At 40.9% G+C, this 23,589-nt stretch overlaps 1 protein-coding gene across 1 annotated transcript in view; it reads right to left on the bottom strand.

The window, feature by feature from the left end:
* Positions 1 to 22,382, bottom strand: part of LOC133410659 (obscurin-like protein 1) — a 32,373-nt gene extending 9,991 nt beyond the window's left edge. The window contains 14 exon segments of the mRNA XM_061692075.1: positions 1,840 to 2,106; positions 2,827 to 3,096; positions 3,934 to 4,209; positions 4,277 to 4,552; positions 4,632 to 4,907; positions 4,984 to 5,259; positions 6,268 to 6,540; positions 6,626 to 6,901; positions 16,581 to 16,856; positions 16,977 to 17,243; positions 17,320 to 17,631; positions 17,719 to 17,979; positions 18,162 to 18,431; positions 21,368 to 22,382. Of these exon segments, the coding sequence (XP_061548059.1) occupies positions 1,840 to 2,106; positions 2,827 to 3,096; positions 3,934 to 4,209; positions 4,277 to 4,552; positions 4,632 to 4,907; positions 4,984 to 5,259; positions 6,268 to 6,540; positions 6,626 to 6,901; positions 16,581 to 16,856; positions 16,977 to 17,243; positions 17,320 to 17,631; positions 17,719 to 17,979; positions 18,162 to 18,431; positions 21,368 to 22,382 (4,591 nt within the window).
* Between the last annotated feature and the right edge of the window lie 1,207 nt (positions 22,383 to 23,589).

Here is a 23,589-nt window from a genome sequence, read left to right as displayed (position 1 = left end):
AAGTCAAACAGTCCTTTAGAAAGGTGTAAGAAGAAAAAAAATTGCCCTCGACACCAGTTTCAGAAATGTAATGGACATGTCTATCATAAACAGGATTTATGAACAAGTTTCATGGGCACATGCTAAAACTGAACAGGAAGTCGACCATTTTGGGTTCATGTAGCAATTTTGGGTGAATTCTACATATTAGACAAGGGGTGGGCCTGTTCCAAATTTAACTGAGCAGTTACATTATCAGGAGTTTTGTCATATTGGTAGCATTACTTGAGCTGTTTTTCCCTAAAATTAATTAAAAAAACATTTGATTCACTTTTTAAATTGACTTATGTCATAAAATAATTCAATAAATTAAAATAACTATTGTAAATAATGGGACAGAAAATATTAGTAACATAACTTTAGTTGATTTATTAAATATTTGGTTAATTATTTATAATTGAACAAGTTATAAATAAGGAAGGTGTGTATGCTTGTAGCAATAGTGCAAATTAACAAAATAAACAAATGTATAAGTTCATTTAAAAATGTTCTATTCATTTTTGCTATGTTATGCATGCATGCAAAATGGTGGTATGCATGCAAAATGGTGCAATTCAATATTAATAAATATTAGTAAAATAAAGAATTTAACAGCAGTTTTTTGTTTACACTATCTAATGTTGGGGGAGCATAGCATCTAAGATTGTTTGCCATGAAAAAGGGGGCCCTTTCTTCAATTCAGTACTTAAATCGAGATAATGTTTCAAATGGTGACTCCGACTGCTTTAAAAACTGAGCAGGTTTAGTTTCCATATTCCTGGCCAGGATTAGGTTTCAAACATCACAGTCTTGAATAATACACTGACATAGTGACATTTTGGTCATCTGAGCGCGGGGCTCTATGCGAAAGCCATTGTCGAATCTGCCAACATTTTTCATCGATTCTAACGTAGACGACCATTCCCTCTGGAAAAAAAACGGAGTGTTTATTTTGGAGACCCGATGACAACAACCTTAGTTTTGAAGGCCAGGGTGTAAATTTAGAAGCAAAGAGGGGAGATCCAAATTCAATGGCGGTGCCAGCAAGCTAAGGTGCTGACTTTCCCTTCCCACCCCTACGTGTGATGAAAGAGCAGACCTTAAGTCGCCCTGCGGGCGGAGGTTCACAGGAATAATCATGTTTACAGGACGTGTGTGCCCCTGGTCATTGTCATCAATGAAACTAGTATTTCTTTACTGTACGTTGAGTATTTATTTTTCTTTTTACCATTGCTCACTACATTAGAAAACAGATATCAGTACTTTCTAGCAGCGACAAGAACAAAACTAATCTTACATTTCTGCCCCTTTTTACAGGAAATTTTGACATTTCACATTTAAAGTTCCCTTTTAGCATCTCTATTTAAATACATTTGCCAGAAATGATTCTTAAACTTTGTCACAGACCACTATCTTAATGATTAATACTCATTATGAGCTTTTTAAATATAAGTGATTGACCTTGACTGTTTTGTTTCTTTGTTGAAGTTAGTCCTTACTTTATACCTTTTACGACTAAACTCCTTTCCACCATTTTGGTTCTAAATCTTGGAATCTTAAAGACTTCTGTTCCTTTCAAACTGTGGTTGCTTTCTCTTTTTTCTATTTTTTTTTTAAGCTGAATTCAGGGTGGTAGTCAGCTGTCAGTCGCAATCAGGTTTCAGTACAAGCGCCCCGCTGGTCCATGCTCACTCAAATTACTCTTACTCAGTTATTGCCTCCTCGACATGCATGGACGGAGCATGTGAAAGACACGGCGACATCAGCAACGGAGGTAAATAAACAACAGTGGCGGCATAGCAACAACGTGTGCGCACTCACGTTCCACCGTGAGCTGAGCTTGCGTGCAGTCATGAAGGGTCTCGCAGCTGTAGGTGCCCCGGTCGGACATGGCCAGTTTGTGGATGGTAAGGCTATGTTTATGGCCCTTGTTTTTCAGAGTGTACTTGGCCCCAGGGTGGAGCAGCACCCCTTGCCTCATCCATTGCACTTCCCTCGAATCGAGGCTCACCTCGACCTGGAGGGTCACCTCGCCGTATTCCTCAGCTGTAACCGCTGTCATCTTTTTAGTGAACATCACCTGCTGTTCTGAAAAAAAAGACAAGAAAAGAATGGATGACACCAATGACAGTGCTATCTGGTTTAAAGTTCTGGGAGATAACGAAGTGCAAATGCTTCGAATTATTACTATACGAAGGTAGATTTTCCTGGTATCTGTATTTGAGTATTTATTTGTCTGACAACTTTTTACTTCATCCATCCCCCCATTTTCTTCCCCTCGCTAGGGTCGCGGGCGTGCTGGAGCCTATCCCAGCTGTCATCGGGCAGGAGGCGGGGTACACCCTGAACTGGTTGCCAGCCAATAGCAGGGCAAATACAAACAAACAACCATTCGCACTCACAGTCACACCTACGGGCAATTTAGAGTTGTCAATTAACCTACCATGCATGTTTTTGGGATGTGGGAGGAAACCGGAGTGCCCGGAGAAAACAAAGTTACCTTTTCAACAATTATTAAAATGTCGAATCAGCTCATTCCTTTCACATCCAGTGTACTGTCTTGGTTACTAATAATTCCTCACCTTCAAATTAAATAAATACATGTGTTCCCCTAACATGAGCAATAATCGTGATTAATAATCCAGAGTACAATATTTCTAAAAATAATTGTGATAATAACTTTGCTCATAATCATGCAGTCCTACAACCAAAGAAATAAGAGATATTGTGAAATGGTGTGTACAATAGATTTGCGACTGTGACAAATATGTAGTATAAGCTTAATTTGTTGAGGGACAGGACACTCACCTTGAACTCTGAGTTCAGCCTTTGATATCAATCCCTCCGCATCAGCTGTCACTATGCCGCTATCTGAAACCATGCAGTTGCAGATACGGAGCATGTGGCAGAGTCCATTGCTGGAAACATCAGTGCGTTCATTCCAGGCTACCTGTTTGCCATTCAGGCAAAACACCAACTGAGTGTCCGCTGGTGAAACCACACACTTAAAAACTGCGTCTTCCCCTTCGCGAACCGTGATGTTACGGAGTTCTGCTATGAACTCCACAACACGGGGTGCTGGGAGCAAAGAAATCGGCAAGTCATTTTTAGATGACAATGAGACACATTTTTAAAAGGAAGTCAAATGATTTTGACATCTACTTACTGTTTACAGTGACAGTAGCCAAAGTGCTGTCATCTGTACTTTCACAGGCATATTTGCCTGCGTCTTCATCAAGTACTTCAAAGATCGTGAAACTTCGCTCTCGACCTTGCGCCCTTATTCTGTAACGACGGCTTGGCAAGATCTCTTGGCCATCTTTCACCCACTGGACGTCTCCTTTTGGCTTATTGATCTCACATCGTAACGTGAGGCTGCTGCCCTTCAAAGATGTAACATTCTCCAGTGGGCGGATGAATTTCACCTTCATTTCTGATGAGGATGTGTAGAATATCATATCAGAGAAGTTAACTTGTTGACAGTTATCATCAAGGAAATATTTATGATGGAAATAGGGCGCTACTTTTGATTAGTGGGTGTGAAATTCTTACCTTTTACAAAAAGACTGAAAAACATATCATCTGTATTTGCATCACAGACATAGTCTCCAGAATCTGACAGCTGCAGGGGATTAATGGTGAGCTTGTGGGTATTACACTCGCTGGAGATGTGAATGTTGTCCTTGTTCAGTAGTTGGCCATCTTTCAGCCAGCGCACATTAGCTTTGTCTCGGCTCACGATGGCACAAAGTGTTGCACTTTCATTTTCATAGGCTAAGATTTTATGAGTTGCCTTTTTATTCACAAACTTGACTGGTACTTCTGCAGGGTGAAAAAGTGAGAAGTTAATCATGAATTTCAATTGAATACGTGTTGTTCACATGGTATTTTAAAATATTCATATTCTTATCTTACCCTGGACATCAACAATTGTGATCATCTTGTCATCTGCTGCATCACAAACATATTTTCCGGAGTCCGACGGCTGAAGTCTAGAGAGAATAAGCTTCCTCATGATGTCATGGCTGTAAATTGTAACGCGGGTGTCTGGTTTCAGTATCTTGTCATTCCAGAGCCACCGAACGGTGGCATTTGGCCGAGACACCTCACACTCTAAAATAAGTTCTTCTCCCGCTACTAATATGTGATGCTCTGGGTGGCCAGAATTTCCAACAATCTTGACTGGAGGCTCTAAACAAAAAAAAAATTAGGGGTCAAAGTCTTCCTGATCAAAGAAATATCGTAATAATGAAATTACCTGTGACTGTGATGTGGAAAACCATCTTATCATCCACTGCATCACACGTGTACTCTCCCGAATCCTCGAGCGAAGCGTTTAGGACGACCAATGATCGGAAAACACCTTGCTCTTCACTACAGTAACGCTCAGTGTTGTCAAATGGTTGATCGCCTTTGTACCAACTGACAGATGCATTTGGTCTGGACAGTTCACACACTAGAATAATGTCATCAGACACTAGGAATTGCTTTTCTGTTTTTGCATTGGTTTTCCCAATTATTTGTACGGGCAACTCTGAGAACAAACAAGAAGAGACATTGTATACATAATCTTTACAACATTATGATGTAAATAACTTAAAAGTATGACCTACCTTTCACTTTAACGTGAAAATCCATCACATCATCTTTGGCATCACAGACATATGTACCCGCATCTTCTGCAGTCAGTGAGTGAACAGTTAATTGACGCACTACACCGTCTTCAACAACGGTGACATTTTTGGAATCTTCCACTTCTTCTCTGTTTTTCTTCCAGAAAACCACAGCGTTCGGTCTAGAGACCTCACAGTCCAGAACCAAAGTTTCGCCAACCATTTTTTCAAGTCTGCTCACTATCTTTCGTGGACGGACAAAGCGGACAGGGGGCTCTGTGAATGTATGAAATGTGGTGAAACACAGTTAATCATAAAGCTTTTCATGCTGTATAGTTCTGACTTTTCTTACCGGCTATATTTACAAAGAACGTCATGGAGTCATCTGTTGTGTCACAGACATATTCAGCGGAATCTTTTACAGTGGTTTCAGGTATAATGAGCCGTCTATAGACACCATCTACCTCCAGTATGAGATTGTCGCTCTCCTCTACCTCGAGACCGTCTCTGTACCAACGGACCATTGCATTTTGCCGGGAGATCTCGCAGCTGAGTACCATCCTCTCTGACATCTGCTGGCACAGTTCCATTTGGGACTGACTAGGTGATACAATCTTCACTGGAGGTTCTAAATATTGACATAATGAAATGGTTTGGTCAAAGTACTCAAAGGAAACAAACTTTCAGCACGCTCTACATCTACTTGTCACACTCTGACTGAAATCACTCCATTTTGGGGGACTGTTCTGTCCCATGTAAATTCTGAGTATAGTTTTTGTTACCATGCCAAGTAGCAGTGCTAGTGTATTCCTAAAACAAAGCGAGGGCTACTCAGAAATCTTGCAACTAGCAACAAACTTTTTTTGTGGTGTTGTTGGAGACTTTAGTAAACTGAGTTTACGACCAGAGCAGGAGATGTTCACCCATCCATGTCCAGACTGCAAATGAATTGTGCTTGCACAAAGCCACAAATGGCTAATTTAACCGACCGACTTTTTTGATCATCTATAACAGGCTGTATGCTATGTTTCATGTGAAAGAATCGGGTAGTTACGGGTTAAGAAAAAGTGTCTTGTGTTTCTCATGAATACCTGCCTTCGAGCTCACCTGTAGACAAGGGTACAATCATTGGCTAGTATATTATAAATGACACTTGGTAAATGCAATGGAAGTAATAGGTTGGTTACCTCACTCGCTCCTTATCGTCAGTCTGCATTTGACAAATCAAAAAAGTAGATATACTGTGTTTTTTTCTGAGGTAGCTACCAATTGAACACAGCTCTTAAAGATTTGATCTTCAAGAACTAAGCAATGGAAAACCACACCAGGGGTATTATCTTGATCTGTAGCAATATTAGGGAATAGTAATCGTTTGATTAAGTGAGAAGGTTCGATATAGAAAGGAGGCCTATTAAATTTATGATCATTTGTCATGTTGGCATTGTGTTCTTGTTTGAGGTATCATTGCACTCCAGTAATTGACTGTCTGTTGTCGTACTAGAGCGGCTCCAACTTCCGGAGACAAATTCCTTGTGTGTTTTTGACATACTTGGCAAATAAAGATGATTCTGATTCTGAAATGCCATAAAACCCAACCAAACAACACACACACAACATGCAATGTCATGGATTTTACCTGTAATAGTGAGATTAAAGAATATTGAATCGTCAGCTGTATCACAAACGTATTCTCCAGAATCATCAACTCCACTCTTCAGAATCTTGAGTCGTCGGTAAGGGCCTTCAACCTTCAGTTTGATATTCTCGCTCTTTTGGAGCTTTTGGCCATCTTTGTACCAGCTTACCACTCCATTTGGACGGGACAGTTCACAGCTGAGAATAATTTCCTCAGGTACGTGACGGTCAAGGTGGACATCTTCCTTGGGGTATACGATCATCACTGGAGGTTCTTGGAAGGAACAGTAGGAAATGCACACATAATCAATTGATATTCTTAATTTTGACTGTATTCATGCAAAATAAGACAATGTTACCTCGAATGTTGACCTTGAACATTACAGTGTTGTCTCCTGCACGGCATGTGTACATGCCCGAATCAGACAGCTGGGCTGACTCAATTGCGATATGTCTCTTTGTTGTTTCAGCTCGGATGGTAATATCTCTACTCGGCTGGATTTCAGCTCCGTCCTTGTACCACTGGACAACAGCATCGACCCTCGACACTTCACAGGACAGGCTGAGCTGGGATTTCTCCACCATGCTCTTGAAAAGTTCCTCCTTTGGGATGTCGGCAAACGTTACAGGTGGGGCTGAAGAAAAAGGCACATCAAGAAAGTTTACACTAAACAGTACTCTTTACTCGCTCTTCAAGCTCGCGCTCACAGCAGCCGCATGGCAGTTAAGACATGCGGCGATCAATTGTTTTTTTCCCACACCTTTTGTGTTACCACTCCACATTAACGTTAGAAATGGATGTTAATTACATTTGAAGCAGTGTAACAATGGAGTGTGAAGTGCTTTACCTAAAATGCTAAGTGTGATGGAATTAGAGCGTTTTGACAGATGATTTTACTTTTGCATGTTATTAGAGGTCGTGGCAGAGTATAGAACTCTACCATAAAATCTTGAGAAGAAAAAGCTATGCATATCACCTTTCACCTCCACATAGCAATCGTTGGACTCTGACTCATCGTCACATTTACAACCGTACACCCCAGAGACTGAAGATCTTGCTGAGTCCAGATCAGGTGTCCTTGTGAGGTCTTCCGAATCAATCTTTGTTGCCGATTTCGAAAAGCGCTTTATTCCATCCTCATGCATGGCAGGGTGGTCTGTGGAGCCTGAGCCCTTGCACTGCGTTATGTCTGTATCGCCTGCTTCAACCGCCTGCCTGGCTTTAACTTCTGGAACAGCTGAGAATAAAATCAGTGCTACAAGAATTGCAGAGCTTCAGCATTAAACGAATAATTTTTTGCCACACTCAGCTTTGTCACATACAGTACATCGGATTACAGCTAAAAGATAAAAGAACATACTTGCGGGTCGGCTAGCATGCAGTCCATTTATCTGAGATTTTGTGTTGAAACCAGGGTTGATGACACCGGTTAGACCAGACCAAACCAAACAGCAGATCACAAAAGTGAGAGAAAAATTTAAGGACACTGCAGGTTTTTCACTCCTCGGGATTAAGCAGTTTTAACCTACCGTCATGTACGCCGTCTCACAGTATTACAAACAGTGTCAAGTAATCTAGTTGTTTTAGTTGCACAAACTAAAAGGTTAATGATTTTGAAAATATGTAAATCACCTGCAACATCCACCTTGAATTCTATGTGGTCATCTGCAGAATCACAGCTGTACACACCAGAGTGTCTGACCTCTGCAGCTTTAATTATCAACGCTCTCAATGTCTCTTCAGTTTGGATTTCGAAATCACTTTTTGGAAGCAGCTGCCCGCCGTCCTTATGCCAGTGGACCTCGGCAGTTGGCTCTGAGACTTCACATTGCATCTTAACTGGGCAGCCTGCCTCTACCAATTTGTTCCTTTCTCTGTCTGGAATTGCTGCAAACCTTACAGGAGCAGCTGGTAAGTGGAAAAGATTTGGAGATTAAAAATGAGATAAGAGAGAAGATACTTAGCTGTAAACTAATTCTAAACATTTGTGCTCATTATGATGTGTTAACTAAACACAAGGAAATCCCACCTTGGACGTTCACATGGAATGTGACAACATCTTCAGCAAGCTTACAGCCGTAGAGGCCCGAGTCTGATGTTTTAGCAGAGTGAATTATTAATTTTCTGAGGTTGCCATCTCTTTTCATGTCAAGGCCGGTTTTGCAAAAGAGTTCGGCCTCATCTTTAAACCATGAAACCTGGGCAACTGGATTCGATACCTCACACTGGAGAATAATTGGAGAACCACCTGCAATCATCCTGTGTTTTTCTGATTGCGGGATTGGCGTAATATGTGGCAATCGGCCTAAGAGTAAAGAACAATGTAGATTTTGAGTACACTGACCGATAATCCTACCTGGGCACAGCCAGAATATTTGAAGCTTTACTGCTTATTGAAAACAGAAGAAAATGAATCAATGCGTGGCAAATAACAAAAGAAGATGACACGAGAGTAAATCGATCACCTTTTACGTCCACTTTGAATGTGACGGTGTCGTCTGCTGTTGCACATTCATACATTCCACTGTGTGTGCTTTCAGCTGAAGGGATGAAAAGTTTTCTTCTTAGACCGTCTGTTTGGATTTCCAAATTGTTTTGTTGCTGTAGTTTGAGCCCATCCTTGTACCAGTCAACCACAGAATCCTGAGAGAGCTCACAGAGGAGGACAATGGGGCAGCCCTCTTGGAAGGTTTTGTTCCTGTCGGCCTCTTGAAGCTCTGAGAACTTCGTGGGAAGAGCTATATGTAATTAGACATTTAAAAAAAAAGACTGTCTTTTAATACATGGATAAACATGTATTAAGTATCCAAGCAACTTTGTTATTACAAAGGATTTCAAGATCAAACTGAAGCAGAAAGCAAATCATGGAAACAGCAATTGGATTAAGAGGAATAATTAGTTAAAGAGTTAAAGGGAAAAAAGATGGCTTGTAGCCTCATTTCACACTTATGCATTTTCAAAAGAGAGTCTACTGTCACAGCAGATGTGTCACAACTTTGGACTGGTCATCCGTGGAAAATGTCAACGAGAAAAGCTAAGATGAAGTATTCAAGGAAAGATGAACGAATGTCCCGTACACCACATAATAAAGTCTACGAATACATTTTATACATTTGGTAATAATGTGGCATTCCACTCAAATTTTAATATGCCACGCGCACTAGTAGAAGGGACAATTATCTGGGCTGTTATGGTATCAAATATGTATTTACAGAATATACCACAGCAAATGTACACAGAGAAAATAGTATTCAGTGGTAGTATTTGTATTTTTTTGTTTTTGTAATGTGGCATTCCACTTCACATTTTAATATGCCACGAGCACTTATTTTTTATTGACTGATTAACCCTCCTTTTTCATCCGTTTCTCAGGAACAGCAACAATGTTCATGGTCAATTTGACCCATTATTCAAAAGTGTCCAAAAAAACAACAAAAACAATAAACCTTTGTATCTCAATATCAATGTTTGTAGTTGATTACACTGTTCATCCACTCCAATTATTACAATTAATATTTTAAAACCAACAACTTTACAATAGGTCAATACAACCAGCAACATAACAGGAGGGTTAAGTCGCAAGCATTAGATTTTTGGAAGCATGGCATGTAAGTAGTACACTTCTCAAGGTAGAAATAATGTATAAGTAGAAGGGAGAATAATCCGGGCGGTCATTGTATCAAATATCTGCTTGCAGAATATACCATAGCAAGGGAACACAGAGAATGTAGTATTCAAGTACCAGTAGAATTTGTAGGTTTTTTTTGTTTTGTTTTGTTTTTTTTTGTTACATGCACAAGAACCTGTGAAATTATTCAACGAGTTTAGGAGAGGCCATTTTCAAAGAGTAGTAAACCAAATTAGGTAGGGAAATGGATTAACAACTTTTTGTGAGTTGGTTGGAAACATGGACACCTGCTGTTTCAGTTAGTTGGCAAAGCAAAACGACGTAAGACTCTTGTGTGCATCACCTTTTACTTTCACAGTGAACTGGATGTCTTCGCCCTTTGACTCGCAACGGTATACACCAGAATGAGCCAGCTCGGTAGATTGAATAACTAGACTTCTCAAATTATCCCTTGACTGGATGTCTATACCAGTTTGAGGTATCAGCCTTGTTCCATCATGGTACCACGTGACTTGTCCAGTGGGGTCCGACAACTCGCACTGGAGAGCAACGGGACAGCCTGCCATGATTGTCTGTTTCTGCTCAGCCTCTGTTATAGCTGAAAATGTCTGAAGTGGAACTAAAGATGGAATGCAAAATGCAATTAGTTTTGAAAACTTACTTATGAACCAAATATCTCAAAGTACAATCAATGAAAGAATACTTTTCGGCAGCGTATCGCAATAAAAAACAAAAATGGTACAGTTCCAACCTGTGTATTTGTGACATCTTATCTAATTCTCCTTGGAGACAGACAAACAAAGGTAACTTTTTTTTGGTCAACTTTTGATAGTAACTAAACCTGGATGGAGGCGCCGACGCCTATCCTTGTAAAACAATGTGTATCTCAATAATCTCTGTATTTTGTGTCCACCATCCATCTTTAGCTTTAAATTGATTTAATTGTGGCAATATCATTGACAACGGTATCCATGTCCAATGTCTGAAAGAGGTGAGTCAGTAAGTCATGTTCTGTTACCAACACATAATTTATGTCTACAAGAAGCAAAAAGACTTGTGGGATGTTATTACACTGCACGAATGCAAGACAGTTGTATAAAGTTACTGATTTAATGAAAACGATACAAAAAAGAAAGAATTTGGTTAATTAGCATAATTCAAGTGGGCTAGCAAGCCAGCTCAATATAGATAGATATATAAGCTTTTTGGGTTCAGGGCAGTCCATTCAGCAGAAGAGGACCATCTTTTTGGTTCTCATTTCCTTAATGCATGTTTTCCATCAGTGGCTACTGGAGGTCTGCCCTTTGCACAAGATACTCTTAAGGGGATGAGCAAGAATGTCAAAGGGTTTTAGGGGAAGACTTGTGGTTAAAAGCTGTAAGGAAAACAAGGGCACAAAGGCAAAGGTTTCACAGTGCAGGGGAAGGTAAAAAAAAAAAAAAGAAGAAATCATGAAAGCACTTTGTCCAAGTTAGACCACACCTAAGTGATAATCTAGATGTAAGATGCAAATGAACAGTAAATTACATTTACACACTCTATCCCGACAAAAACTGCTTGTCACCTTTAATGTCCACTTGAAATGGCATAGCATCATCTGTTGTCTCACAGCTGTAAACCCCTGCATCGGCTAGCACATCCGAATGCAAAGCCAGTTCTCTTCCAGCCCCATCCACCGGTGTGTCTTGGCTGGCCTCTTTTTTTTGGAGTTGTATTCCATCCTCGTAAGGATTGACTACTTCACCTGGAGGTGATAGTTCACATGGTACCACTACGGGTAGCGCTATTGGGTCATCTACTTCCACAGAATTGATCCTCTCAGTCTGACATGGTGTTGAAATTGTCACAGGTGGAGCTGGGGATGTTTTGAGGTACATTGAGAGAAAATTGCATCACTATTACTGATTCACAAAACAGTGGAGCAAATCAACATTTCCAATTTAAAATAAATCTTAGAAATGTATGAATGCACGGTGCATTTTATAGATTTTATAAATTTTTAAGGAGCTTCAAACACTATAATTATAATTGATCTTTAAGCAGATTAAATTTTCATTTTACATAGCCCAAATGTTATTTCAGTATCCATCCATCCATCCATTTTCTACCGCTTCAGTATCACTTAAGTATATGCATACATCAATACAATGTCCATGATCCCTACAAAATATCTGATTATGCTCTTTTTCTTTGCTAACCATTTAAATCACCTTCAACAGCCACCTTATTGGCAGTGACATTGCTGTGACTGCCACATGTCCGTGAGGGATAGCTCTCTTCTGATTGGACACTTGATGTCTGCTCGAAACAGGCAGAACCTAAAAACTGCATTGGCAATCCTTGGCCTGAAAACTGCATCGACGATCCTTGCCCAGAGATCAGTGTTACGTACACTTGGTCCTTTGCAGCCTCCGTATTGTGGTGAGAAGTCGGCTGGACTGTTGTTTCCACCATGGACTGATATTGTTGGGTAGTCACAGCCTGTTCTTTTGGACAGATGTCATCCAGTCCAACAAATGGGGTATGGAAATTGGAATTCCCCCTTGTTTGGTCATTTTCTGGATGTTGAGAGTCATACAGTTCCATTGATAAACAAAACGTACTATCAGGCTTATCACTCTTTACTGAGGAGACAGTTGAGGCCTCCTCTGATTGGTAAATAGTCCGTATGGAATTACTACGGTCATCTGAAATGAGTAGTTTAGTCTGGGTGCAATTAAGAAGATTATTTGTCAGGAAGTCTGGAATCTCTGTGGAATTGTGGGGCTCCTCTGCTCCGACTGTTGTGCACTGCAGTGTTCTAAAAGGTTTCTCCATATAAGGACTGTTTACAGTGTCGCAAAACTTGTCTAATCGGACCGACACAGTCTTTATGTGATTAGTAAAGTGCCTTGACTGGGGGGTAGAAGTCTTTTGGATGTTACCTAGGTCTGAAGGTAGAACAGTTGGTGCTGAGCTATGGCGCTCTTCTAACTGGGCAGATACAGTCTTGAGATTACATTCCTCTGATTCAACATTTGTACTCTGCAGGGAATTAAAAACCTCTGATGGGACAGATGTCTGCAAGGAAGTCATACACTGTTCAGAAACGTCAGGGTCTTTTGCCTTCTGTATATGGAAAAGCAATTCCTCACCTTGGGATTCTGTGAGATGTCTAGTGTGATAGTATGGGTCAGGTTTCACGATTGAGGGCTTTATTGGGTTGTAGTCAGATGGAAATTTGACATTTAGGCTTTTTTGTTGATCATTTTGCTCATTTTTGTTTTTTGTTAAAATCCTGTCAGTCATGTATTCATTAGTTGACTGAGGAGTTGTCTTGTGTGTGCAATGTTCTTCATATGTTAGAGAATTTTTCCTCTCGCCGCTGCAGATAGCAGACTTGTGCATTGAGGGAATGCACTCGTCATCAGTCGGGTTGGTCTTCTCTTGTTCAGAGGCAAACCTTGGCAGTGTAGCTACAAGCAGAAAGGATTTCAGAGGTTGTTGGTCTCAATGGTTCTTCTCACAACAGAATTTCATTGACATCATTGTGGGTTAGGATGGAGTTATGCAATAATCCATTGCAAAGACAAACAAGATGGTCGACCAGGTTTGGTCTGAAATTGAGCTCTTATAGTTCCACCTAAAAAATTATACTTAAATTACAAGAAACACCTTACTCATTTATTTTAAGATGCACATTGCATTGCTTTTGTAAGAGTTCCTTGTCATTGCAACGGGCAAAGGTTGAGAGGATCTGGTGATGTTTTATGTACCGCATGGAATGAGCTTATAGAGTTGAAAGCAGCATTTAAAGAGCAAAGATGTCTGTTACTGTGAAAAATGAAGTGACCAAACAACACGTATGTTAGTTTGAGCAACTGCTCAAGTAACCTAAACATCTGCATTTTTTTTCGAGAACACAGACAACAGAATATAATATGGAGGACAAGATGACAAAAAGCAATTTTCAGGTGGGGGAAAAAAACAACGGGCTGGTGCCTCAGCCGATTGAGCCTAGAGTAAAACACCACCATTGTTAGTGGCATGTGTGGGCTGGGTTAAAATGGATGATTGATGTTGAAATATATTAAATCACCTTTGACATCCAGCAGTGATTTGGGCAGATGCATCAGAAATCTCACCAATCTCACCATCATAGTGACACTGCTCTGCTGTTTGGACAAAGCCAAAGAGAAAACAATGAGGAAGGAGTCATATCTCCCAACGTGAAACAAAATATTTGTATTATGACATGGGGAAAAACACCTTTTATGTCCACATTTAACTGTGCATCAGCAGATGTTTCACAGCTAAAACTCGCAACACCAGACAAATCAACTGTGACCGGAGGTGGAAAGACTTGGATGTTGCTCTCAGGTTCAAAAAGAGTTTCCATTTTTGGGTAGATTGGAGTTCCGTCTTTGTACCAACAAGCTTTGGCAATGGGGTCTGAAATCTCAAATTGTTGCACAATTGGGATGCGCTCTTCAGCAGATTTGGCCCTCTCAACTTCTGGGCCATATGTCACAGCTGGCACTATGGACAATCATTAATGGTGGGGTTACAAAAAGTGGTTTAAGATTTTTTCTCGAAATGAGAGAAATGTTTCGTATATTAGCTTTGCACAGCAATAACAAAGACAAATCGAGAACAAAGACTAAAGTGAGTTAGTCATATCAAAAGTAGAAACGAAAGAAAAAAAGACATAAAATCACCTTGAGTGTTTACAAATAATGGAGCAACATCATCTGCTGTTGCACAGTAGTATGCTCCAGAGTTTGATGGATTCCTTGGTTCAATTACAAGCGTCTTCTTTATGTCTTCTATTCCAACGTCTTGTTCTGAATTTGATACTGTTGCTTTAACTTTTTGAAGTGACACCACTGCCTGACGTGGGCAATGACTCTCAGGGTCTGAAGTCTGACGTGTTGGTTCAAAGGACCAGGGTGCCTCAAGAGATTGCGTTTCCACAAACTTCAGCGAGGGTGCCGATGGCACAGATGGAGCTAAAGGTGATGACTCAAATCATAATTGAGGATAAACTGTACATATCCATACTCTGATTAAGCGAAGGAGGTTAAAATGTTCAACTTTCTCTAAACTGTAAGACATCAGGCCAAAGACAAAAACGAATAGACGAGCATTTATGTTAGCTTGTAGAAATTAGTTTGACAACACTTCAAGAAAAAAGTTATAAAACAATAAAAACACCATTTGACACAAGTGAGAAATAAATGTTAGTTGGTTATAGTTTGTAGACAGTTTTCAGAATTGCTTTAGGATTCAATCAATGTATAATCACCTTTCATATCCACAGTGAAGTGAACAGACTCATCTGACGTTTCACAGTTGTACTGCCCTGCATGCACAAGCTCTGCAGAAGGGACAATAAGCCTCCTCAAAGTGCCATTACTCTGTATGTCCTGCTCTTTGTTTGGGAAGAGCTTTACACCATCTTTATACCACTGCGCAGGCAATGTGGAATCTGCGACCTCACATTCCAGCACCAAAGGTTCGCCCATTTCGAAGGACTTGGCTCTCTTAGCATCAAAGTTATTGGAGGGCATCGTCGGTTTGGCTAGCATTGGAAATTCAGAAAGCTAAATAAGTACCTTGAAAAAGTAACTTAGAATATGAAATGGCTTTGGAGATTTAGATTTTATATTTTTATATTTTGATATTATTTTTAAACTTCACTCCGAAGGGACATTATACAAACTATATAGAGTTAAAGCAGGGGTTGTTAATGGCATCTTGAAATAAGAGCTGAGGTTAAAATATTTCCGCAGAAGACAAAAAAGTCACCTTTTATCTCCACTTGAAAGTCCACAGAGTCATCCTTTGCCGTACATTGGTACACACCAGAGTGGTGCAGCTCTGCAAAATGAACAACTAAAGTTCTTGTGGTTCCATCCAATTGGATTTCTAACTCTGAGCTTGAAACAAGCTGTGTTCCATCCTTGTACCAGCAAACATGGGCCTCGGGATCAGAAACCACACACTGGAGTACAACAGGATTTCCCACTTCAATTGATTTGGTCGTCATTTCCTCAGCAAGTGGGTAGAACTTCACCGGTGGAGCTACAGATATAATTCAATATCTAATTTCAAAATTAAGCCAACTGTAAAGATCTGTTATGCATTAGTTAAACCTGACAACTGACTTACATGTTCTAATAGACTCAAATAAATGATCAAGGTTAAAAAACAGCTCACACATAATAGAGTTAGTTGCTTTGCATAGGAGTACATTTTCATATTGCTTTATATTAAATCACCTTTGATGTTCACATTAAATGTGACGGTGTCACCCTTTGTCTTGCAGCAGTACAACCCTGAGTGGTAAAAGTCAGCTGAAGGGATAACCAGCTTCCTCACCAGTCCATCCGTTTGAATATTTACTCCACTTTGAGGGAAGAGATTTGAGCCATCTTTGTACCAGTGCACGTGGGCATCGTGGTCTGATAGCTCGCAGCGTAAAAGAATAGGAGAGCCAGCATGGACGGTTTTGTTCCTCGCCGCTTCAGGAATTGCTGAAAACCTTACAGACGGGGCTATAGATATTTAGATATGGTCATATATTTCTTGTTCTTTTTTTTCACTAAGCCAAACTTTAAAAAAGGAGAAAAATAGGTCATCTAACACAATTTTGAAAAAAAAAAAAAAAAAAAACTACTGCATGATAAGAAGAATTCACACTTACCCTCAACTTCCACATTGAACCTTATGACATCATCAATGGCATCGCAGCAATACACTCCGGAATGTGAGAACTCTGCTGACAGGATGACAATCCTCCTCATGGTACCCTCTGACTGGATGTGAAGACCATCTGTTGTCTGTAATTCCACCCCGTTCTTGTACCAGTGCACTGGAGCCGCCGGGTCCGAGAGCTCGCAATAGAGCACGATGGGGTTCCCAATTTCAACAAATTTGTTTCGATCCATTTCTGACAGCAGTGAAAACTTGACGAGAGGAGCTGCAGATTTGGGAGAATCCAAGACCGTAGTGATTAAAATGGTGGAACACCTTGTGTTTTTTTTGTTCAGTTAATTTAAGACAACTAAAACTCATACAGCTACAGTTTTGAGAAACTCACCTTGAATATACAGCGCGGCCGAATCTCGTATGCCGTATGCAATAAATGTTATTTCAGCTCCATTTTCGGTGTCGCGAACCCCTTGGATCCGAAGAGACTGGTGTGTTCTCGAGCGACGCATGGAAAAACGCTCGTCGTCCTGAAGCTGTGTGCCATTTAAAAACCACGAGCCAATAACAGATGCAGATAATTCAATGGTAAAGACTGCATCTTGTCCTTCTGGAACAAGTGCGTCCTGTAATGGGGTTTGTATCCTGGCTACTGGAACTGAAGAATAAAATAAAGAGAAATAACATGAGAAATTATCAACCATGATATAGATTCATTGATGAACTGAATTTACCCAAGTGCACTGCTCTAGGGAACTCCACATTGTTGCTCTTTCCATATTTGTTGACACTACAAATACGGAATCGATAATCCGCCTCACAAGGCACGCTATCACCAAGGATCTCCACCGATGTGGCAGAGTCAGTGGTCAGACACTGTAGCCACTCCTGTGAACCCGTGCCCACTTCCTGTCGTTCCAAAACATAACCGGACGGAGGGTTCTTGCGTGAGTCCTGGGCTGAAGTCCACGAAAGAAGTGCTGCATTTGCCCGCTCTGTGTTGATCTGCACTCCCACTGGACAACTAGGAGGACAATGTTTGGCCGCTGAAAGCAAATTAATTACATAAATTATGACAAGGTTGTGATAATTGTTACCTTTGTAATGCTATACTGTCATTTACTAAACCCTACCCTTCACTCTGAGCTGAGCGGAAGTCTTGGATCTCCCCACAAAGAAAGTCACAAAGCCCGAGTCTTGGGGCATCGTGTTGACGAAAACCAGAATATGAGTTCGACCAAAGGACTTCAAGATTGTCTGATGCGTTTCACGCAGCTCCACACCATCTTTGTACCAGTGTATGTCCATTTCTTCTTTTTCCACTTCAACACAAAATGCAGCATTTTCACCTTCCAAAACATCAACTTTCCTTGGAAGTTTCCGCATAATTGGACCTAAAGAGATACAGTTTGACAACAAAAGTGAGATCAAACTACCGAAACAAAAAAACATTTTTAAGTTTAGGAGGAATTGCAGGATTCAGAGACCAAATCAAAGATTGACCAGAACAGATTTTAAGCAACTGTAATTACCAGGTGTTCGGTTTTATTTCATATCTTAACTAATTGCGGGTTACCTTTCACTGCTACCTCAGCGATGCTTCGTCCACCATCAGGCATTTCGCACAGATAAATCCCGTCATCATCTACTCCAATGTCACGGATCGTGAGTCTGCGTTTTGTTCCCCACTCTTCCATTCCATATTTGGCTCCTGGCTGTAGTCGTCGATCCTCCAGGTACCATGTGATTGGGACAGAGTCTTCTGGAACTTCACACTCAAGAACAGCTAAGTCCTGCTCCCATACCTCCAGATCGATGAGGGGCTGCTTGAACCGCACAGGTGGCTCTGGCACCAGGAGTAGAAGAGCATATCTTTGTTTAAACCAAAGTTCCCATTCCACGTGTTTTTTTTGTAAAAGATTTTCCCACTACACACACACTTAATAATGCCATGAAAACTCATCACAAGATCGTGAAATATTGCAACAAAATTTTAATGTCATACTAAATTCTTCTTTAGCAAACAAGATGATGAAAATCATGGGAAAAGTGTCTTATTTTGTTGGCCAATTTCCATGGCAGCAATGAGAGCGTGATAATGTCACTCACACCGGTTCACTCACGTTCACAACAAATCAGCATGCATCCACTACCAAATAACGAAGCGGGGGAATTGCACTCATGAGAGTCAGACACAGCACAATCCATATAGAGCAGATTATTCATCCACATGATGGGAGATCGGCAGCGGTGTTAAACCATGGCGGAAGCAGAAGGGTGGAGCGTACTGATTGCGCTTCTTTGTAGACGGGGAAAAGTTGGATGGACTTTCGTAATTAGTAGCAAGCTAGCCGCCAGGTCAGTGTGTCCGGCAGGGGGAGTCTTCCGCATTAACAGCAATCCGTGGGTGGAGGTAAACATGCAGGAGAGCTGGTAGGGTTGCAGCAGACTGGTCCAAGCGAGTGTGCTTCGTGAGGTACACCAGAAGCCTGTCCAGGGCGGAAGCTAGCCAAAGTAGTACCATACCTTGACCACCTCGTTTTAAAATTTTTCAATTCGGTTGAGATTTTGTGTGGTAAAATCACACATTCGTGAGATTCGGTAACGATAGAAAACTATTCGGTGATGATTCACAATTATTGTTCTTGTTTTTTGTGAAGTCTGAAGTAATTCTTTTGATTGCTTTGCTCTCAGTTTGAGCATTAAAATGAGAATGCTCAAATGGCTCAAATTGACGCCGCCCTGTTTAAACATTACATCTCCATCTCAACTAACATCGGGGCATTTTTCTACCAAAGCGTCAAGGTTTCAGTCTCACATTTCCTAATGATTTACATTGATTTCTGGGCAGAACATTTTGGCAAATTTTATAACGTAAAAAGTGGCAATAAATCCTTAATCCTTATCCCATTCATTTTATCATACCATTTTTTATCCGGCTAATTTTATTGGTGTGGCACTCCCTTATCCTACCAATGAGATGGTCTATTTTGATATAAAGTACCCTTTCGGGGTTGCAGAGTGTGAGAAAGAGAAGATAAATCGAGTCCAACAATTGGGTATAAAGTCCAGCATTCATATGAAACAGTCTTGAGTAAATTGATAAAACTAGGTACTAAAAAGCAAAAACAGCGAGGAGACCATACATGCATCGTATTACAAACACTGTTTATCTTCGTTCCAGTTCATTGCAAATATGTTTGTTTTGTATTTTGTAATACTTTATTATTTGTGAAATAGTGTAGCTTTATTTTTTTTTTACTCCATCCTCTTTTGCTCATTTGTTTTAAACTTAGGATGTGTTTTTTTTATATAGTTGTCGAAGTTTACATATTTAACAGTAAATGTTAAATTGAAACATTTTGAGAGTTTATTATTGACCAAATTATTTATTGCCACATAAAGACACATAAAAGTACCGTTGAGTACCGGTATCGATTTCCAAGGTCCCCATCCCTACCTTCTTGGAATGTACAATTACTGGTAAACTCACATCCACTGTCATTCTTTTAAAGTGACTCAGTGACTCATCTGATCTAATCTCATCTAATCTGTTTGCTACAAGTAACCACACGTCATTAAAAAAAAGTGTGTATATTTCTTGAAATACATTACTGTATGTACAATACACATGTACTGTGCAAATGCATTTGCTTGTGGTGCGTGCTTTGCATTTGGACCTCCCACAGCCTTGTGAGAAATAAGAACCTACCCGTCCTATGGTGATCACGTGGTCCTTTCCTCGGTGCTGCCTCACAAGATAAGTAAGTGACTTTGCAGACATTATACCACTGTTGGAAATTACCTCATGATCTCAGCATACCTTCTTGGACATATGTCACTGACATCAATCTCGCACCGAATGGAAGGAAATCCTATTAAAGGACATGCAACATCAACACCGTGCCCCCACCCCATCTGAAAACACACACACACACACCTACGTACGCACACACACACACATGCACACTCCCTTCACTGGCAAAACCATTACAGACTTAAGTCACCAATTTAAGGATTTGGGTCTTGCTTGGCTAAAATGTGAAAGACAAAGATTTTGACTTGGTATTCATGAGACTCCATTTGGATGTGACTTAAACTACATAACCAGTCTTGCCTGTTTATGTTTTGAAAAAATAAATTTCAGTTACTTTGCCATTTGTTTTGTTTTTGAAATAAAAATTATTTTTGTGTGGTGCGAACCTGACAAGCCACCAGTATACTATGTTACACACTATGTTATACTATGAGGGAGCACCTCAGGAAGCAAGTATCATGGAGGGAGCTCTTCAGATTATTACATTTGGATTCAAGGATTTTGTTTTTCATCAAATGGGCGAAAAGAGTATTGCAACATGCCAGGTTTGCAACTCAGAGATAGGAGACACAAGAACTACGACTACCGGTTATCTAATCTAATTCCATCTGACATTTTAAAACCAACAAAGACTACATGTACTACATGTACATTAAGCTTCATGTTAGTTATCTGTTTAGTTGAGAAGACAACAAAGTCATGTATGATACAGAGTTGTTTGAAAACGACATGATGGTAAATGTGTTATAAACGCTGGTACAAATACTAGTACTATACAGGATTTTGTTACTGAGCAAGATTGTACGACTTGACTTAAGACTTGCATAACCCAAGTAATGACGTGACCCAACTTGCTTGAAATTTAGTGGCGACTAGACTGGACTTGTTTATCTTGTAACACAAGAAGTTGGGACTTGTGTAAAGGTGACTTATTCCCAACTCTGACTGACAGTGTCTTGACTTACCCTTTACTGAGAGGTGTACAGCACTGAGGGTTTGGCCTGCTGTATTTGAGGCGGCACAGACATAGACACCGTTATCCTTCTGCTTACAGTACAGAACCTTGAGTGTAAAGTATCCTTCTCGATCCTCGTATAACAAATACCGCCTTCCAGACAGTATTAGCCTTCCGTCTTTTCTCCAAATGATCTCTGGTTTGGGTTTTCCTGTCACAAAACAACGGAATTTTGCATGTTTACCCTCTGTCACCGCAAACATTTTCACTCTTGTCGACTTGGTTGTTGTCTGGTCTTTGTTTTGATTGAGATTCTGCCTGCTAATCCTCTGTTTTCCTTGGTGAGCTTTCCTGTGTCCATTTGTGTAGCCGTTGCGGTTTCCGTCTTCCTCGTGTCCGGGGCCCGCGTCCACGAGCAACACGGCTCCCGCCAACGCTTCGCCAAAGTCGTTCCTCGCCTTACACGTGTACACGCCGCCGTCTGGTGCGCGAGTCTTGAAGATCTTTAACTGGAACCATCCTCCATCCTGGTAACTTACACTGAAGTGAGTGCTTTCAAATATTTCACTGAGTTTTCTGCCGTCCTTCTCCCAGGTCACCTCTGGTCGTGGACTTCCCCAGAGCTTACAGGAGAAGACTGCATCTTCTCCACGACCGGCTCGAGTGGATAGAGGTTTGATGAGGAATCGTGGTTTGTTCTCCTCTCTTAACTCCAGCTCTTGTGCCTCGCCTTCAACCTTCAGTGTGGCCGCTGCGTACGTTTCACCAATACTGTTTTTTGCTTTGCACATATACTGACCACTATCCTCGATAGTGACGGCGGTTATGATCAGATTATAAATGTTCCCATCCTCAAAGACACGGTATCGTCCTTGTGGGTCGATCTTCTCATTGTTCCTCTCCCATATGACTGCTGGTCTGGGATCTCCACCAATCTGACACTTCAGGACTGCATTGGTCCCACTCTGTACCCCCACTGGCCTGGGATATGCCAGGAAGCGTGGTGCACCACCAAATACGTCCATCTTTACTTTGCTCCGTCAGCCAAGTTTCACCTTAAGCAGTACGAGAGATCCAGACTTGACAGTTATTCACAGGGGCTGGAGCAGTCCCGGTTCTTCAATGGTAATTTCTAAAAAGGATCAAATATATATATATATATATATATTAAATGGAGAAATTACACATGAAACAGTACACACACATCAAATAGGAAAACATCATATTTATTTGTGGAATCATTTCACTCCAGTCCCTGAAAGATCTCCAACCAAGTTTAAAGGGGCCATCCATTCTCTGAAACGTTTATCCTCAAGAGGGTCGCGGGTATGCTGGAGCCTATCCCAGGTAACTTTTGGCAAGAGCTGGGGTCTACCCTGAACTGGTTGCTAGCCAATTGCAGGGCACATATAAACAAACAACCATTCATATTTCATGTTCTTTCCCCTGCTTTAACTTCATCTGCCTCCAGAGCTGTAGCTGACAACGATGCAAGATTTATCATTGCTATTTTAAGCAGTAGTAGTAATACTAGGCGGCACGGTGGTCGACTGGTTAGAGCGTCAGCCTCACAGTTCTGAGTACCGGGGGTCAATCCATGGCCCCGCCTGTTTGGAGTTTGCATGTTCTCCCCGTGCCTGCGTGGGTTTTCTCCGGGCACTCCGGTTTCCTCCCACATCCCAAAAACATGCATGAATTGGAGACTCTAAATTGCCCGCAGGTGTGAATGTGAGTGCGAATGGTTGTTTGTTTCTATGTGCCCTGCGATTGGCTTGGCAACCAGTTCAGGGTGTACCCGCCTCCTGCCCGATGACAGCTGGGATAGGCTCCAGCACGCCCGCGACCCTAGTGAGGAGAAGCGGCTCAGAAAATGGATGGATGGATAGTAATACTAGCAGTGGTCCATTTGATAGTAGGCCTCCATCCCTGTTGCATATTGGAATAAAGATGGTGCTATTGGCATCAGTATGATGTGCATTTCTCCTATATCCCTTTATCTTCTCTTTGAATATCTCGCTTTACTCCTGGCAGTTTCCAGTTTTTTCATACACGTGCCATGCCATTCATACACATGTTAGTGTGTAAAGGACCTCTTATGTTCCTATTATGACTCGTGACTAGTATGCATATCATTACTCATTGAAAGAGAGTACCTTGAAGGTGGCAAAGTGTACAAAACAGTGAAGCCCATTTAGTATTATTAAGGAGTATAAATTAGTGTTTCCCAATCTT

Source organism: Phycodurus eques, chromosome 12 (genome assembly GCF_024500275.1).
Source record: "Phycodurus eques isolate BA_2022a chromosome 12, UOR_Pequ_1.1, whole genome shotgun sequence".
NCBI classification, from domain to species: domain Eukaryota; kingdom Metazoa; phylum Chordata; class Actinopteri; order Syngnathiformes; family Syngnathidae; genus Phycodurus; species Phycodurus eques.
The sequence above is the reverse complement of the archived record's forward strand: the minus strand, read 5'-3'. Positions and strand labels throughout refer to the sequence as shown.